Source organism: Piliocolobus tephrosceles, chromosome 18 (genome assembly GCF_002776525.5).
Source record: "Piliocolobus tephrosceles isolate RC106 chromosome 18, ASM277652v3, whole genome shotgun sequence".
NCBI classification, from domain to species: domain Eukaryota; kingdom Metazoa; phylum Chordata; class Mammalia; order Primates; family Cercopithecidae; genus Piliocolobus; species Piliocolobus tephrosceles.
The window spans coordinates 39,037,077-39,056,443 of record NC_045451.1 but is presented as its reverse complement, the minus strand read 5'-3'; the positions used below and the strand labels follow the sequence as shown (position 1 = coordinate 39,056,443).

The 19,367-nt window shown below is 34.0% G+C and overlaps 1 protein-coding gene across 2 annotated transcripts; it reads right to left on the bottom strand.

The window, feature by feature from the left end:
- Nucleotides 1-1,020: 1,020 nt before the first annotated feature.
- SYT4 (synaptotagmin 4) lies at nt 1,021-10,748 on the bottom strand. Of its 2 annotated transcripts, none has more exons than XM_023207635.1 (4): nt 10,345-10,748; nt 6,722-7,536; nt 4,853-4,973; nt 1,021-3,778 (listed from the first exon to the last, which is right to left on the bottom strand). In XM_023207635.1, exons 1-4 carry the CDS (start codon nt 10,376-10,378, stop codon nt 3,471-3,473), a joined length of 1,278 nt encoding a protein of 425 aa, XP_023063403.1. In that variant the 5' UTR covers nt 10,379-10,748; the 3' UTR covers nt 1,021-3,470. The 2 variants fall into 2 exon arrangements, with proteins under 2 accessions (XP_023063403.1, XP_023063404.1); XM_023207636.1 differs by having other exon boundaries at nt 6,722-7,482; nt 10,345-10,588.
- Between the last annotated feature and the right edge of the window lie 8,619 nt (nt 10,749-19,367).

Genomic DNA, 19,367 nt, shown 5'->3' with positions numbered 1-19,367 from the left:
TATAATTGGTGTGCAGGGTATCTTATTGTGGTTTTAGTTAGCATTTCCCTAATGACTAGTTTCCTTGGAAAATCTCCTCCATATCTCTAGTTGCTTTTGGCAGGTACGTTTCCTTAAAATATACTTGAATTTTAAAATGTAATGACTCTTTTAACATGCCTGTGTACACTTTTACTACAATTAATACAATTTGAAACAAAATAAATTAGCAGTAAATTCCAGTTTTATTCCATTTGCAAGATCATTTTTTTCAACATGTGATTACCATAGAATATTTCTGTAAAGACTAGAGCTGTGAAAAATGTCTGATTCTCTAGATGGTGGGTCCTGTTGTTTCCATTTGCCTTAGCTGGTGTATATAATGGTAATATAATATATTACAGATGTTCTGGTCTGTTTTCCCTTCTTATTTAAGAAAAAGTAAGACATCCAGGTCCACATAATTTTATTAATCAAATATTTCTCAGGATGTGAAAAAAATGAAAAAGGAATATAAAAGCAGTGATATAAAATAGGTAATGAAAGATGTTAAAATAAGAAATGAGATAAAGAAAAAAATAGGAGAGTAAATAAAGAATGGTGGCTGAAAATACTGGGGAGAAAAGTAAATGAAATATAGAAAAGTGAATAAAATTTAGAAAAATAACAAAGAATGTGAGAAAGAGCCTAAAAATCTAGCTAAGTCAGTTGATGAGGTCCCCTTGAGGAGAGTGGAATGGTATGGAGGGAAGGGCAGGGCAGGCCATGAAATCCTCTTGAGTACTACTCCTTCCTACTTGATTCCATTCCCTATGCTCCTTGATCCTCAAGTTTTGCTTCTGTTTGCTAAGGATAATGATATCTGCCCCAGATGATTGTTATGAAGATGTTTTCAAAATGTATATTAAAGATTTCAGTGCTCATTAATTAATGTTCCCTAACCTATGCAAGGAGATCCACTAGGGAAACTTGAAAATTCAGACAGCAATAAGAGAAGCCTTAGTACAGAATCCATTGGCAGAAAGTCTGCATTGAAATGGGTTGGGCAAAAGCAGCAATTTATTCATGTCTTACAAACATGGCCTTACAAACATCATACAGAGCTGGCACAAAAGAACAGACACTGTCTCGTACACCATGCTTCCTTCCAAAACACTTCTATTGAGTTACAACATCAGAACAAGTCAATTACTGAGTTACACAGTTCTTCAAACATGGATACCTCCCCATTTGGGTGGTGAGATTGGCTAATCAGACAAACAATTAATTTACATGTTTAATACAGTGCAGGATTTGTAACAGGATTCAAGATATTCACATTGATATTGTAATACATTCTAAAACAGTACATTTTTTCAGAAATGATGAAATTAGTTATTAAGATCTCCCTGCCTGTTTCAATTCCTTTGTTGTTTTTCTTCTTTCTTTTCTTAAAACCAGTTGCAAATAGTTTTACTCAATTTTTCACACTCAAAAACACTTCAAATTTTAAAAGCTAAAAACTATTTACAAATTACCCATTTTAATTTTAAAAGTGTTTGTTGTTGGTTTCATTGTTCCATATTAAAAAAGAAAATCACCCTCGTCCAACAACCATACCTCAGCTGCTACCACCATTAACTTCTGGCTGCTGTGAAGAATACTTAGAATTGGCCCCTTACAAATCTTCAGAGGTCCAAAATATACTCTGTTCCATGGCCCATGATACCAAATGCACATGTATAAAATGGCCATTTGACTTCCCCAAGCTACACACCTACTACAGATCATTTCATGTTGCTTTCACAGAAATGCCGAGTGGAGCAAGATGCCATGAGGTGACTTTGTAGTGAAATGAAGACAATGATTGGGAAATAAGCTTTTTTAATCCCAAAGTCATTTTAAAAGCACAAAAAAGAGGTTGATTTTTAATCTTTGTACATACAGAATGTAATACATTTTCTTTACATTAGGCATAGTCATAAAAAGCATGTATAAGTTGTTTGGAAAATGCATTTTTCATAGAATTTACAAACACTGTGATATCAAACACATTCTCAAAAACTGCTAAAGTACTGACACAAAACCTGACTCAAAATGTAAATTTTTCAGTAGACTTAATTTCTAACTTGCATATTTAATAATTCAACTGTACTCAAGTTCCACTCATACTTCTCTAAAAACTCAAATATAGTGACATTACTCTCAAGTTAATTCTTTTCAAATAATCACAGGGTGCAGCTTTAATCTAACAGGTTCTGAATGAATTTCAGAACACTGGCACTGGAAAATGATACAAGACACAAGTCTGTAAACTGCTCTATAGACAACAGCTCCGGACAAATTAGCCTAGAAAAGATAGTGAAACACATTCTTTGTTGTGCTAATTTGACAGCCTAAGTATATTTTGCGTGAACATATGTAAATTACATTAGAATTGCTCTTGAACGATTTTGTAGTCTTACATTTGTTTGTTGGTTAAGTAACACTTTTTATCTGGCAATGTAAAAAATCTTCACAGTCTTTTCAAGTAGTATCTTAATCTATTCTGGGGGACAATAAGTTAAATGAAGACTTCGGTGGCCATGCTGACTCGGTACAAACCATGGCCTTAGAAGTACACTTGCACACTATACCTAGTTCCTATAAGAAAATTGCGCTTCTAACTGGATTTCTAGTTGTAGTTTATTTCTTTATTCACTAACTAATTCAACGATTTCACGAAGGTACATAGGGGTTTCTCAGGCCACACTGAGGCTTGTGACAGGCAGTGAATAATCCAAGGCCATGGTTCTTATGTGAGGCTATATTTTACAAAATTTTGACTCACATGTAACCTTAGGGGGGAGAAAAATTATATTTCAGCCACAGTGTTCTCAACTCAGCCCTTTGATAAAATCATTTCTCAGCTTGTTCACTGTCCTTTTGAAATGCATCTAAGTTACCCTTATGATAAATTTGCATCAAATAATTACAAACCAAACTGAAATGACCAGATACTTTTATATGCAGGACAACCATTTGCACATGACATAATTAATAAATACAAACTGGAGGACATTTTTTTAAGTATCTTTGGAATTAAAGAAAAATTGATTTCCCCAACCTGAAGATAAATGGATAAATTTTCACAAGGCAAGGCATACTCTTCATTTTTAAATCTTAATAATCACATTAACTTTTTGTGACATGTTCCAATGAGATTGTCACATTTTTAATTTGGGATTCTGGCACAGTATTCATAAAATGCCTGATTATTCCTAGTTATATCACTGGTAATCTGAAGGAAAAATTGAATATCTTATGAAAATTTATCCAACCCTTCTAATAAATAGGGAAATTATCATGAAACACATTTGAAGTTACTTTCTGGCCTACTAATTCAATCCATTTCTAGCAACAATAACAAAAAAAGGTCGCTTGATTTCCCAAGCTTGCAATCCAATATCGAAAGAAAGAAAATTTCTCCTTGCCTAGTAAAAACCTTTAAGTTCCAACTCATGGCTAGGATGCTAACCATCACAGAGCACGTGCCACTTGGCAATTTGTCTCCTGGGGTAGTCACAGATCTCTTTCCAGTGCTCTCCACCAGTTCCTTCTGCTGCTGCACCCAAGACTAACTGCCCGATTACCTCATTTCGGGACCCCCTTTCAGAATCCAAAACCAAAAATTCAACACTTATATCTTCAAGGCCCTCACAAGGAATATCAAAGACAAACAGCTCATTGAACACTGCATTGGGGGTGCATTTCTTCACATGAGTCTTCTTCTTGGAGATTCTCTTTTTGGCATGGTACAGGTTCACTTTGACATAGGGATCTGCAATGGAACATAACAGGCATTACAATGGCATAACTGGGCTAGAGAGCTGATATCAATATAACAGTGCCCTTAGAGAACATGGCATTCCAATGACATGTGGTTACCAGAAAAATAAGTAAAATCAAAGGAAAAATATGGATAAAGCTTGGCCTTTCTCTTGTCAACAGAACTGAAAATAAGGAAGAATATGGAAAATAAGAGAAAAAAGTTCTAAATTAGAGAATAAGGGAAAAAATTAATGATAGGAAAAGAAGTAACACAAAAGGAAAGAAAATAGAATGTTCTATGGACCCATTCTGATTATTATTAACTTAGTCCAAGAATAGAATAGAAGGAAAAAATATATATTAGACAACATCTAGCTTTACTGACTTGTGTGACTTTGGGTAAGTCTATTTCCCTGACTTTTGGCTGTGTTTTCCATAGAATAAGGATTTAGAGTCCACAATATCAATTTTTTTTTTTAGTTTTAACTTTAATGAATTTCTTTAGTCGCAGGCTGGATTTGCTTTCTATTTCCTAGTGTTGAGCTTCTCTGTGTCATTGTTAGTATGTAGATTTTAAGTTCATGCCACCTTATCACAATACTTTTGCCTTTTTCTGGCAGCAATATATGAGTCAATTTTAGTTTCATAATCTAATCTTTTAAGACCATGTTTTCAACTTCCATCATTAAATAATAATAGTAATAACATTAGATGATATTTGAAGAAGTATGTGTTTCTAGTTCTCACAATGCCCCTCAGGATGAGTAGTAGTATGGCCAATTTGTACAGAGGTTGAGAAACATACCCAATAATATTTTGCTAAGGAATGAAAGGGTTAGGATTTGAACTCACGTAATGTTAAACTGTAGCTTACTTTGTTTCTCATTTCTATACAACAAAAAATTAGTGTTTTGTTTCATTTTTTTGTAAAGTTAGTCACAAAACTAAAAGCTAACTTTTACAGCAGATAAATAAGGTATTAGAGAAAAGATAAAACATAAAAGAGTAAGAGCAGGTGGGCTCATTTGCAGTAAAATACATTCCACTCATACAGTGAACCTGAGTATTTCAGAAGCACTCTTACCTGAAAGTCCGGACACATCAGATTTAGGCAGATGTCGAGCTTTTAAGACAACCACAGTTAGAGTATTTGTGGTGGACTGATAGCAGAGAGAAATCAGTAACTCACCACGTCCTGAAGACTTCTAAAGAAAGAGAAATGTGATATAAGTATTTCTATCTTGTTAGCTTTGAAGTTTGTACTTTCATTAAAGTTTAAATAGCATTGTCATTTAAATGTAATCTTCTTACTTATTTTTATTTTCATATTCTAAGGAATCGAAGAGTAAAAGCTTTTGTGCAGGACCATCGTTGCTTGAAAAACCACTGCCTGCCATCTTGTGGTCTTGTTTGGTACTACAGGATGTTAAAATTCGCAATAAATTGGCCACACCCATTACTTAGAAATGTTTAAAGTATATTTAAATTATATCCTACACAGGATTATTTTTGGCTTTTGGTTTTTAAAAACATCTCTACTTTTCAAAGTTATTACTAGTAATAAAGCTTATTTAATTATTTGCATGAGTATGTGTTGGGTCAAATGACTCTACATATACACATGCAAAAAATTAGATAAGTTTGATTTGATTTCAAATTCTTTACTACCGACATATTGAAATTTGAACTCAGTCCCAGTGAGATTTATTCCGACCCCAACTACCTTCCTGGCACAGAGGGACAATGGAGTTAAAATTCTCTTCCTCTAACAACAGCAAATTTCTATTCAAGTCAAGGATTGAATTGATTTTAAGTACTGGAGAGAATTGTTTTGGGACGGTATCATAGCGTCCTTCTTTGAATGCTACTTAGATTTCATTTGTACTTTAAAGACAATAGATAACATATCCAATAATTCAAAGTAAAATTTTTGACTGAAAGTAACAAGATATTAACTTGGTGTTTGTTTGCAACTGAGAGTGATGGCTGACACAAAACTAAAACTGCAATATATTTATACAAAAACTAACATGGGACAGCTGTATAAGTAGGCACTCTAAGAAGAATAAGAGTAGAAGAACGATCCTTATTCCCACTGTGCCACTAAATCAGCCGGGTGTCTCAAACAAGCTGTGGAATGTCTCTGAACCTTGACCTTCATTAATTTCAGTAGGAGAGGAGACAGTCCAAATGAGCTGTCAGATTTTCAGTTCTGAAACACTATGTTGTTTCCAAAACGTAAATTAGTATGTTTATTGATTTTTATAAATAATTCTATTATAGAGAGAAGTTATTCTGAAATACTACTGTTGAAATCAATTGAGTTTCAAATGTAAAGTGAAGATGGGATTAAATTTGTTTAATTGATGCCTTATTTTTTCTAATAAACCCAGAACTACCAGAGAAGTATAACTACAAAAATAGAGGAACTTGTTTCCTACTATACAATTTAGAGATGGGCATTGATAATTGAATATGACGTGATGCCTCCTCCTTGAAAAGCAGTTCCATGAAAAGTCAATACAATTTCCAAATCTTCAGGAATAATTGATTTAATTTTAAATTTCAATTTTAAATTCAATTACATTGACCTTGAAACCTCCGGTTAACTTGCCTATGAATAAGAAATATTCACTTATATTTTAAAGTAGCAGTGTCTGTCAAAATATTTATGATAGAGATTAACAAAAGTATTTACATAAGTGATATCTAAATATCCATAAAGAATGCATATTTATTTCATATCATTAAAACACTTTGAGTATTTCAGTTATGGATTAAATTTTATTTCATCTGTTCTATCCCCTCGATCTCCATTAGATTATAATTAATAATAATTAAACATGGTAAGGATGATATGTACAAGCTTATCATATTAATGAAAATTCCTCAGACACCAAAAAGCTACATAAAAGATTGTTTATAAATACTCTAAGCACTGAAAATAAATTACCCTAACATTTCTCTTGATGATCTCTCTGTTCATTAACATTTTTCCTTCAGATAATTCAATTCCCGAGAGAGGAATTAGAACTTCCCCAATGATATCATCTCTTGAAAACCTGTCAAAACTCAAAATTGTGAAGTGCAAGGCCAATTCTTGGATTTGGGTGTAGGGGATCCCATAGAATGTAAAGGTCTCATCAAAAGCTGGATCCAAGGTTTTTCTCAGCACTCTAGTTTTCACTTTATGCTTCTTCTCTGGGAGGATCGTCATTTTGATATATGGGTCAGAGGTCATCGACTGCTCATCCATGGCTGGCAAGCCACGGGCTTCCTTGATATTGACCACAAATGCTTTTTTCTCAAAGTTGTATTCTAAGGAGAAGAAGAGAGTTCCCAGCTTCTCTTGTTTCTCTTCTGAAGAAAGGGAAGTGCTGGACTTTAAACTATCAGGGGAAACTGCCTCTTTTTCCCCTTCTAAAAAGAGCTTCGGGGTTGAATTCTCCAGATCAGAAGGGCTGCCAGGTTTGAGGTTGGTTTTGGGAAAATTGCCATTCAGATCTCTCTTTTCAAGATCCAGATGCAATGAATTCTTTGGCACAGCTGGCTTATTCTTTACTTCATTTTTGTCATCTGCTCCAAACTTCTTTTTGCTATTTAGGTTTTCAGGGTAAATATCAACTCCCTTAAGCACATGCACAAACTTGTATGGAGGAGTCTTGTTAGACTTGGATGATTTTCTCTGACAGCAGATCCATGCAAAGAGAGAGACTGTGAAGACCAGGCCAAATGCACTGAAGATCCCCACCACTGTGGGGATTTCATCTGAAAAATCAAATGACCAATAATATACATTAAAGAAGCAGAGCTGGAGATATGAGCCTTTTAAAAAGCCTAACAGAACTAGCAATTGCTATAGGTTGAATAGATTGAATTACTTTCCAGCTGATATATATATATATATATATCACACTAACTTCAGATACAAACACATCCCCACAGGAAAAACATAAAGTATAGTAGAAACTCCTTCATTTCAGTAGTTTTTCATTAGTGAAATGAAAAGACAAAAATGGTCCTGAATCAGATACGGGGGAATGCTTAATGACTCTGACCTATTTTTGTTTTCTCAGGTAACATGAGACAACTACGAGATGATGGATCAGTACTAATTTCATTATTTTTTGTTGTCATTTTGAGGCTTTCCAGAGCATCAGTTTTTACTGGAATTCAAAGTAATTCTTTACCCAGAATTCAAGCAGCAAGCATTTAGGGACCCAGTGGTTCACTTAATTGTAGGAAATTCTGAAACAGTATTTGGCATTGCCACAAACTCATTAATAATTTTCAACCCAATTATGGAACAGTGGTAAAAGAAATACACATATATTAGAGAAAAATAAAACAAAAACCGAAGAGTAACAGGGTACCAATATTTTGTAACTTATAACACTACCATCCCTCTGTATGACAACCCCAAATTTCTCAAACACTGAAATTTTCAAAGTATAAATGAATTAAACTTAAATAAGATAAAAACAGAACAATGGTTATAAGTGAATCAGCATTCCTTGACATGTAATGAGAACAGTGAAATTTAGAGTTCAATTTTATCTATAACTGTTTCTTCCGCTAGCACATGGCACGGCAAACGATAATCAAACTGAAATTGTCATTATTTTCTTGAATAATGGCACATTAAATTACTGACATTAAGTAATATCGATTATGCATGAGGCTTATCCTATTTTATGTGTAAGTATCTTTCTTAAACAAATGCTTAGTAACACCATGGAAGCAAAAGCAGTATTACTACATTGGTACATAGTGAATCAATAGAGTCAAGGCTTAATATCATCAAAGTGAATACAACTAATGTAATATTATATACATTTTGTTCCATTGCAATATGCTTTTTATCCTAAATAGTGAATAATAAAGTTATAAGTTCCAGCCCAGAAAGGGTTAAAACTTTTCTAAATAACCACAAGAAATCCAGTCTTTTGTTACTTCCCTTCCCCATCCCCCCAAATCTTCTGCCAATCTACTTCATAATTATAAACCTGAACTCAGAGAATGTAAGGTTAAGAAAAGACAAATAAAGTAGAAGATAAAAAAATCCAATAAAACCGCAATAAAAATCCTGTATTTTAATGTATAGAAATTGAATCATGTAAAGATGAAATAAACCTTTGACTTCTCTAGGTAGAAAAAAGAAACAGTGACTACTATAATATAAAGCAAGAGCTAAAGATAATCTGCTAAACTTAGCACCAGCTTTTCAGTTTTTCCTTCTATTCAAGTCTTTGTGAAAAAAAATGCACCCACATTCCTGGACTATAATAACCCAAGGCTAGGGAGCAAAAGCAAAGTCATGAACTGAGACAGTTCTTTAGCCAATGTAAAAACAATAAAAACAGCAGAAAATCATTTTTACAAGTAGACTAATAGACCATGCTAGAACATATTTTCACTAGTACAGTCTCTAAAAATTCCTCCGTTTTAGAAAATCATTCAGGTTTCAAATGAAGAATTGGGAATAAATGTCATACCAAAATAAACCCAATAACCAAATGGAAGGCTGGGAAAGAAATTCATTTATGAATATTATATCATAAATTGTCCCTATTTGATATTTATGTCAAATGGCAAACATTTTATATAACGTGGAAATGCTTATCTACTCCCTATGTATTCTCTACTGATAAGGTCTTATAATCTTGAAAGCCAAGATCACAGTTATTTTACTCAGCTTAATAACAATTATCATACATCTGTAGATATCACTCCTCTTCACAAACTTCTATGAAATTTCATGATTTACAAAATACATGTAAGTAAAATTCTGACCTTTTTCACTTGGAATACATTGGGTTCTAAAAATAGTACTTTTTTATCCTAAGAATTACATCTAATTTTATGTAATTAAACTTGGTGTAAGAAAAGGAAAACTGAACGGGAAAATTGGAGCCCTAATTCAAGTTTCCAGCAGCTTTCAGCTAATTGTGCAACCCACAATACTTCCCTCATCTCTCTGGGTTAGCTCAGCAGTGAAATGAAACAGGCTGAGCCAGTGCATTTTGAAACTCCCTTTAACCCTACTGCCATATGATTCTGTCTTTCACTAGCAACATATTTCAAAGATACTAGAAAAACATAGCAGACAAAAACACCCATATGGAACACCCTGTAATACAATATACATTGCCAAACCCCAATAGACAAGTTGCTTTCTTTAACCAAGATCAAGCCCCAATGTAACCAGAGATATATTTAGCTTCTCCTAATAAAAAATAGATTTACCTACAAAATAGATGAAACCAACATGGGAAAAACAAAACCCTTTTTCTTTACTCAGTGCGTGCTGCAATTTACAGAAGTACCTGAAAATTTAAGAACTTCTTGAAGGTAAATTCTCTCTAACAGAAGACAGTTTTAAGGAGAGAGATACTAAGGAAGGGAGAGAAGCCGCAGAAGTAAGCCACAACTGTCTGACTGCCATTCTCATTTTCCTTTTAAATTAACTACCTAGGAAATCTGTATTCAACAACTAGGGAAAAAATAAATGAATAAACAGCCCACCCCAGAGTATTCAAGGAACAACTGCAGTCATAAGTTCAGTAACTTGCTTACCAAATTCTTCCCGGCTGGTGGTGATCGGAGCCATTTTTTACTGCGTGTTCTGTCCGAGGTGCTGAAGGGAAAACTGCCTGGCTGGATTCACTTGCCTGGATCTGAAGCGCCGGCTTTCCGAGCGCTGAAAAACAACAGCGCAGAGCCCAGGGGACCAGCTCCTGGAACAGGGAGGAGGCAAAGAGGGAGGTCCACTCGCCCTCGCACAGTGATTTGCCACCTCGGTTCCTGTTTTGGCTCTTCTGAGAAGCTCGTCTCCGAGACTCCAGACGTGGCTGGAACCCGAATTGACGCAATCCTGACGCTACAGGGCTGAAATCAGCACCTGCCCCTCTCCCCTCCTCCCTTCAAGCTTTCCTTCTTGCTTCCTCCCTCCTCTCTTGAGGATTCAACACACGCTCATCAATTGTTTTAACTGTTGGACCACTAGAGATTAGCTTTGCTGTTTTGTGGGGGCTCAGAGGCTTACCGAGATGAGCCCCGAAACAGATCCCTGTCAGTTCCTAATATAAAATCTCCTGATCACCTAGATGAATAAAATTATGCTTCTGAGTTATCAGAATAACGTAACTTACAGAGGAGAAATTTCTGGTTCAAATGACTCATTTTAAGATGCAAAAACGTATTTTCTTGCTTTTTAGTTTTTTCTTTGACATGTTATACCTGTGACACTTACTACATTTAGAAAAGATTCACTACAAATTGATCCATTTGATATAAGATAGTTTCTCCACTATAATCCTTTATGTTCTAATAAATTGTTAGTCTAAATATTTTGCTGGTACAGTTGATCCTTCCTGGTCTGCAGCTCTCTTCCCTTTAATACCTGACATTTGACCAGTTAAAGCACTTAGGAACAGATGGGAATAATTCCTTGGATATTCAGACTCACTCTCAGTTATGACTTTTGCATATAATGAGATTGCTTCTGAAATGACATTTATGGTTAAAAGGCCTGACTTCTAGTATGCTTGTACAAAATAGTTCCAATAATCAGGCCAACATCTGAGGTAACATTGGTAGCATTGGTTATTTCAAAGGAAAATATTCCATTTTCTAAACTGATGATATTCTCGAGGTGAAAAACTGGGAAAAATATGGTGTCAGATTCTGATTCATTTGAATCTGAAGTGTGTGCCTTTCTAAAACAAATGCTTAGCAATTTTTCAAAGGAAAGAAGTCAGGCTGCAACTCCAACTGTCAATTATTGCTCTGCAAAGAATTTCTGTGCTCTGGAGTTAATAAGCAAATGACATTCAGTGTGTGCTGGGATGTGGGAGAAGGGATACAGGGTGAGTCTCAGAAAGCTACTGTGCAAGTGGCAGGTCCCTGCACATTGGCTAGCAGCAGCCCAGAGCATCAAGGCTCTGTCTGGGGAGAAATTGGCTTCAGTTCTTTGCATCATGGAAAATTTTATAAATCAGTCTTTTTTCTTTGCCATTCTATTTGCTCCCACATACTTGGCATTTGAATGTTCCTCTGACACATTTTTCTAAACTTTCTATCTTCATGCTATGAAAACACACAAACTAATTTGCTGTATTTAATTTTTCCACTGGCAGAGTCTGTGGTTGTGTCTTTATCATTTCGCTTTATTCAGATTACCTCAATTATGCATGCATAATTGAGGAAACCCCACCCGGTGGGGTTGTCCCTAGAAATAAATATCTATTAGGTTAGAGAATAAGTGGTATTTATTTGTGATGCACATCACAGGTGGACCAAATACATGGTATGATGTTTACTAAAGTGTATATTTTCTAGCTAAGTTATTGCTAACATATGTTTAAGTTCATTTTTTGTAAACATAAATACCTTATGTGCATGTTCTATATAAATTAGTATCTCATTAATTTTACCTTCAGATAGTAAAATGTTGTTATCTGTAAACTGTACAGATTGTTTAAACTCTATTTCTATGAAACCCACCCCATCTTTGCCGTCTGACATCTGAGGAAGCATCGTGATAAGATTACCTCTTGCCCAGAGCTAATACTATTGTGGACTAAGTAACTATTTCATTGCTTGCTTTATAAGCAAACTGAAAAGAATTGTTATTAATTAAATGTCTGAAGTTTCCCTCACTTTCATTTGATGAATAACATTTTAGGTATTATTCAGTCTCTTTAGACAAGCTTCTAGCAACACCAGATGAGGAGTGGGCAGTAGACAGACCCCACACAGAGAAAAACCTGTAAGATTTTATGATTGAGATTCACACCCTACCACATTATTGAATTATTCTTTTTAGATCCATCAAACAAGTAACCAATTTACTGACGTGCAAAATACCGCTCTAGAAGGGGTGACTTGGGAGGAGGAGTTGTTGCTAGGTAACCACTTTTTCACCACCCAAAACACACAGCCTCAAACAAGTTCTTGCTTTGGCAAACACAGACCATTCTGTGCAGGCGGCAGTATTTACTTCAGAATGATTCTTTCGCTGTTAAAGTGGTTCAACTTTTACATTACTTTCTTTTCCAATTGCAAATGTCTATATATAATTTGAGAAACAATTAACAGAACACTTGAATTTAGTTTTAAGCAATTCAGTTTAATCTGAAAGCTATTGATGACTAATTAAATGATTGTTTTTGTTCTATTTTATAACAATTTAATTTAGTATATATTTTGATTTTCAAATTATTGTTTATGTTATTTATTAATTGTATAGTTCAGTCTATATTTTCTCTGTTCCCTTCTTTGAAAAATATTATTGGTGAACCTCATGCCAAGAAAAATATAATTTCAAAATGTTTTGAAAACGTTGCAATGATCTTCAGTAATCTTTAGTAATACCTACATTAGTAATAAAATATCATTTTCCTAAAATATCATTTTACCCATTGGCATGTGGGTGCAGTAGACTGAAGTATCTGATAATGGGAAATGGATAATTGTTTCAATGTTCCGTATTATTATATTATGAATGCTGACTCTAATGCTAATGGAATAGATTTATATTACAAACACACCCAAGTAAAAATACTGCAAGACAAATGCCTCCTCATTTGGTATCACAGAAATCCCTTTACTACATTTGTTTTTCTTTAACACATTCAACATTTACTATGTACATTTAATAGTTCACACGACAGTGAACCCAAACCACCAAATAAATACATAAATAAATAAAGCTTACCTTCTTTTCTTTATTTTCTTTCAACACGTATTAGACATGCATCACTACATTTTTGCAAAGTGAGGGATTTATATTTGTCAAAATGAAGAAAATGATCTTTTTCTTCATGGAGCTTATACATTGCAGTAGAAATTGACAGCTTTTTCTCTAGAACTAGACAAAACTTCTTATCAGATCATAATTACATACATATTTATTTTGCCTTGTTCTTTCTACAAACTCTGGTCAGCACTATTCTACAGCCATCACATCTATCTTATTCAGTCTGTTCTTATTGACCTTTTCCCCCTCACTATGGATTCATTATGATTCTTACACAGATTGCATTCTTTGTTTCCCTGTATCTCTCTATAAATTCTTTATCCTTTAAGAATCAGTTGAAGTTTCATTTGTACTAAGTTTCATTTCTGACTTATCAGCACTCATGGATTTCTTCTGATTTAAATTCTTACAGCACTATCTCTAGTGAAGTCTTTTAAGTCAAGTTGACATATCCTTGATCTATATACCAACAATTCCCAAAAAGACAAACCAAAGGCCTTCATTAATGCAAACACCCAATATTCCACAAGATTCTTCCTTTTTTTATCTTCTATGAACTAATTTTTTTTTGACTCCTGTATCCATTTTATTTTTACTTTTTAGGCCTGCCTCCACACTGCAGCCTTTGAATAAACTTCACAAATTCCTAAGTCTTGATATCTCAACAATAATTTGATCTAGAGCCTTCCTAGAAGATTTTTGTCTTTCAGTTTATCTTGAATGTATTTCTTGCTAGTTCCTCTCCCTCCTTTTTTCAATCTATTCCTAAGTAAGACCTCTCTTAGCCTTCCATTATCACTAAAAAACTGGGATTGGGCAGAGCAGAAGTATAGTAAATTATTCATTTCAGGTAATGGAGATGTAACAAATGTTTTATTATTAGACAATATTTATTTTGAAAATATAAAGATAAACACTGGTAAAAATGGCATGGATAAAAGCTCAAAAAATTACTGGATTATATATAGTCTTACATAAAATAGACAGATATAAAAAAACAGGAAGCAAGAGTAAGGTTAAAATGAATCATAAAAATGATAAAAAAGAAAAACAAGCTGATAATGTGAGTAAAATCTAATCATCTAAGTAAGCATGGAAAAGCGACAGATTCCACGGTGAAAGATCTTACACTGAGTTAATAAATAAAGTTTAACCATATGCTGCTCACAGTAAAAATACTGAAATAAAAGTGGCTAAAACACTGAAATAACAGAATGCACAATGAGTTATTAAACATAGGTAAATGAAAAAGATTACGTTTATGTTAAAAAGTCAAAAATAAAACTGGCCAGGTTTGCTGGCATGCCTGTGATCCCAGAAATTTTGGAGGGTTGGGCACGCTGGCATGCTTGTGATCCCAGCATTTCAAGAGGCCTAGATAGGCAGATTGCTTGAGCCCAGGAGTTCTAGACCAACCTGGACAACGTGGAAAAGTCCCGTCTAGGCAAAAATTACAAAAAATATTTGGGTATGGTGGCATGCGCCTGTGGTCCCAGCTCTTTGGGAAGTGAAGGTGGGAGGATCATCTGAGCCCAAGAGGCCAAGGTTGCAACGAGCCATGATCACTTACCTGCACTTCAGCCTAGGTGACTGAGTGAGACCCTGTCTTGGGGAGGAAAAAAGTCAAGAATAAAACATCAAAAGAAATAAAGTACACAATTTTATAATGTGAAAGTATATACTGACAATAAAACAGCAACCGTTTTTAAGGCTTATGCTCCAAATAGCTTACCATCAAATGCATAAAGCAAAATTGTGAAAAATATTGATGAGAAAGATACAGCAACATAACTGCTAATTACAGACATTATCACTTCTTCCAACCACTTACAGATCATTTTAATTCCAGGTTTGGGCCATTTATCTGGGATGACAAAATTTTAGCATCATTCTTTAAAAATTCAAACTGTAAAATTCAAACTACTTTCAAGACATGAAAACTCTTAGAGAACAGAGATATTTCCTCAGATATTTATTATAGGATTGCTAGGAATTCGAAGAAAAGTGAAAATATATTAAAACATATGGTATTTTTTTAAAAGATATGGACTTAAAATTAAGAAACTATAATCTTCGATGATTACGTAGTAGAACACCATTGAAAGTATATATATGTGTGTGTGTGTATGTGTTTGTGTGTGTGCACATCCAACAAGCCAATAAACCAACAATCTCCTCACTAACACATATAAATAACAGAGAAACTTTTACACAGGGCCAGGAGGTTCCATGTTTGATAATATACTTGGCAGCATTGTAATATCAGGAAGTTGAAGGCAACCTATAAATGTCCATTGTAATATGAATGAATAAATTGAGTTAGGATTCTGTAATTCTGAAGTTAAAAGCAACCAATTACATCTACATCTATATCTGTACCTATATCTATATCTATCTATATCTAAAATACATATGTATTCCAATACACTTATACCTTATAAAATAGTATGTTAGATAAATAGAGTTATAGGAAAACACCATTTAGGTTATAGTGGATTTTATTTGTGGCAGATCTGCCAAAACCAATTAGAAAGCCATAGGAAACGTGTTTGAAAAAGTTTGTATTGCAGCACTTACGAATTGATGAGGCAACTAAAGATTCTAGGGCCAAGATACAACAGAAACTATAGAGAGGTGAACTGACATTTTGCAAGTTACTTTTCCTCTCAGGAAATTTTCTGATTCTTAAAAGAAAATTTTTAAAAACTGAGAAATCAGGAAAAGAAACAGAACTAAAAAATAGAAATGCAAGCAGGTATTTTACCAATCTCACAGGACTGAAGAAGCAATAATTAGAGTTAGGGAATGCCTAGGCAGGTAGGAAAGAAGGGACTGGAATCCTCAAAAGGAAGAAGATACAGAAATTGTCACTGCCCTGAGTGATTTTTTAGACCCAAGACATTTGCTCAGTATTTCAACTTTCATGCGAGAGGTTTAGACGCTAAGCAGAAAACCACTGAAAAACAAAATGGTGGCTTCACCTGACTCATGGTGCTGAGGATACAAAACGTATGCCCTATTATCCATCAATGAAAATAATTCTTGGCCCAGAGCAGTGACTCACGCCTGTAACCCCATCACTTTGGGAGGTCGAGGCGGGCGGATCACAAGGTCGAGAGATGGAGACCATCCTGGCCAACATGGTGAAACCCCGTCTCCACTAAAAATACAAAATTAGCTGGACATGGTGGTGCGTGCCTGTAGTCCCAGTTACTCGGGAGGCTGAGGCAGCAGAATCACTTGAACCGGGAGGTGGAGGTTGCAGTGAGCCGAGATCATGCCACTGCACTCCACCCTGGTGACAGAGTGAGACTCCATCAAAAAAAAAGAATTCTTAGTATCTCCACAGGCTCTAGTTGGGACTACTGAAGAACTACACCAAGGACAAAAGATAAATCATCTGTAGAATGAACCCTATAGAAACATAACCCTGGCTCTGTGTATCTTAGTTCCTGAGTGGATACAGCGAGAGCTGCTACAATTTTTTATACACAATGTCCAGCATACAGTTAAAAATATCAAGTAGAAAGTATACAATAAAAATAGGTAAATAGAGTAATGACATAGACAACTGTCATTAATATTGATAAGAGATAATAAGATGAAGTTATTTGCCAGATAATTAGAATTTAGAAAACTGAGACTAACATTCTAGACCTAGAAAATACAGTTTTGCCCAAAATAAGGAGTAAATGAACATCATGATTGAATAAAGTAATAGAGAGGATTTGTGAACCAGAAGAAAAGTCTATAGTTAATATCCAGACTAAAATAGAGCACTGAAACTGTGGAAAATTCAGAAAAGAGGTTAAGAGATATAATGAAATATGGTAAACAGTAGTAGCAGAAGTACAATTTGGCAACCCGGAAGTGAGGGAAAGACAAAATGAAATAGAAGCAATATTTGAAGAAAAAAATAGCAATGAAATTTCTCAACACAATGAAAAAGATCAACTAGTATATTCTAAAGACACTAAAAACTCCAAGCAGGATTAAAAGAAAACCACATAAAGTCTCATAGTTAAATGACTAAGACCAAAAGGCAAAGAAAAACATACTGAAAACAATTAGAAGATAAGATAATAACATTTAAAATGCAGCAATAAGACTCATCCAACATCTCAATAGAGATGACAGAGGTCTGAAGACAGTAGAGTAGCAACTTTAAAATGCTACTGCCAATCTACAATTTAATGACAGCAAAAGTCAAGGTGAAAGAAAGAACTTTCTAGAAAAGTGGAAACTTAGAGAATCCATTGATGGCAAATGTTGACTAATAAAAGGAAAGTAATCACAGACAAAACCCAAATACAGAGCAAAACAAAAAACATGGAAAAGGGTAAAATACATCTAAGTGTAAATTAATATTAATAATAAATATGCATGGAGTGAGCTAACATATAGAGGGATTTCAAATGTATGGCCAGCAATAATTTAAAGGGTAAAATGGAATAAGTTCTGTTTCAATGTTTTAAAATCTGGGAAATGTTAAAGGTAATAACTTATAGTTGAGTTGTAATCTCCAAGATAGTTATAAACAACAGCAGGAAAAAATATAATTAAGAAGTGCTAAAAAGCTAATAAAAGCTAAAAGAAAAAAAGAATAGAAAAGAGAGAGAAATAAGTGGTTTAATAGAATATAAGTAACAATTTGGATTATATTAACCTAAAAGTATCATTACATTAACTAATTACTAAATATTCATTTTAAAAATAAAAGAAAAGTTTGTCAGACTAGGAAAAAGATAAAAACCCAACTCACTAATTATATACTGCTTATGAGACACAAAATTTAAAAATGAAAAAACAACAAAGTGAAAAGAAAAATATCCTACCTCTTGTACACCCACCAAAGGGTGGAGATTCACACACACACACACACACACACACACACACACACATATATATATATATGAATGACTATATATACCGTATATATAATATATATTCTTATTCTGTTAGGTTGGTACAAAAGTAATTTAGGTTTTTGACATTACTTTTAACCACACAAGCCGTAATTACTTTTGCACCAATCTATGCAACTATATATTCTGATAGATATGTGTGTGAGAAAAGTAGATTTTTACTTCAGACAAACTGGAATTAGAAAGAAAAAACATTTTATCAGAGCTATATAGGTTAGAGTGATAAATTTCTCACTATGTAAGGAAGATATAAAACTTTTAAATTTGTGTCCATTAATATAGCTTTAGGAGATATAAAGCCAAACATGGAAGAACTATATGAGAAATAAAAAAATCCACATCATAAAGAAAAGTCACCCAAACTTTGTCATAACTGATACAAAAAGCAAGCAAAATCAGTACAGATATATACTATTTAAACGAATTAATAAATTTGACCTAATTATCAACTACTATACCCAATAATCTTTACAAGAGAACATTGAACATGGATCACAGAAGAATCTCAACAGAAATTAGAGGAAAATATTGTGAACTGAATGATAATGATAACATGTCATATCAAGATCTACACAAAATAGCTCTAAATGTGCTTAGAGAGTATATGGTTTATACTCTCCAGGTATACAATTCCTGATAACACTGACAGGAAAAAAAGAGGGAAGAATATAGATTACAGATGACTTGAGAACAAAAAAGGCAAGCCACAGAGTAGAAGTTAGGGGGTATGTTTGCAATGTATAATCCTGATGTAGGAATTGTATCCAAAATATTTAAAGAAAAATCAATGTTTAAAAGACAGATATTTCAATAAAAAATGGACAAAAGTCTTGTAGAGACACTTTACTAAGAAAGATATTATATCCCAGGTAGATGATCATAGGAAAGTAGCTTGGCATCGGCGGTCACTAAAA

Excerpts from the sequence above, each read along its gene's own strand:
- SYT4 (XM_023207635.1), bottom strand. The coding sequence starts at position 10,378 with ATGGCTCCGATCACCACCAGCCGGGAAGAATTTG. Across the intron at positions 7,537-10,344 it reads CACCAGCCGGGAAGAATTTG|ATGAAATCCCCACAGTGGTG; the intron begins GTAAGCAAGTTA and ends TTGATTTTTCAG. Across the intron at positions 4,974-6,721 it reads TCATCAAGAGAAATGTTAGG|AAGTCTTCAGGACGTGGTGA; the intron begins GTAATTTATTTT and ends CTCTTTCTTTAG.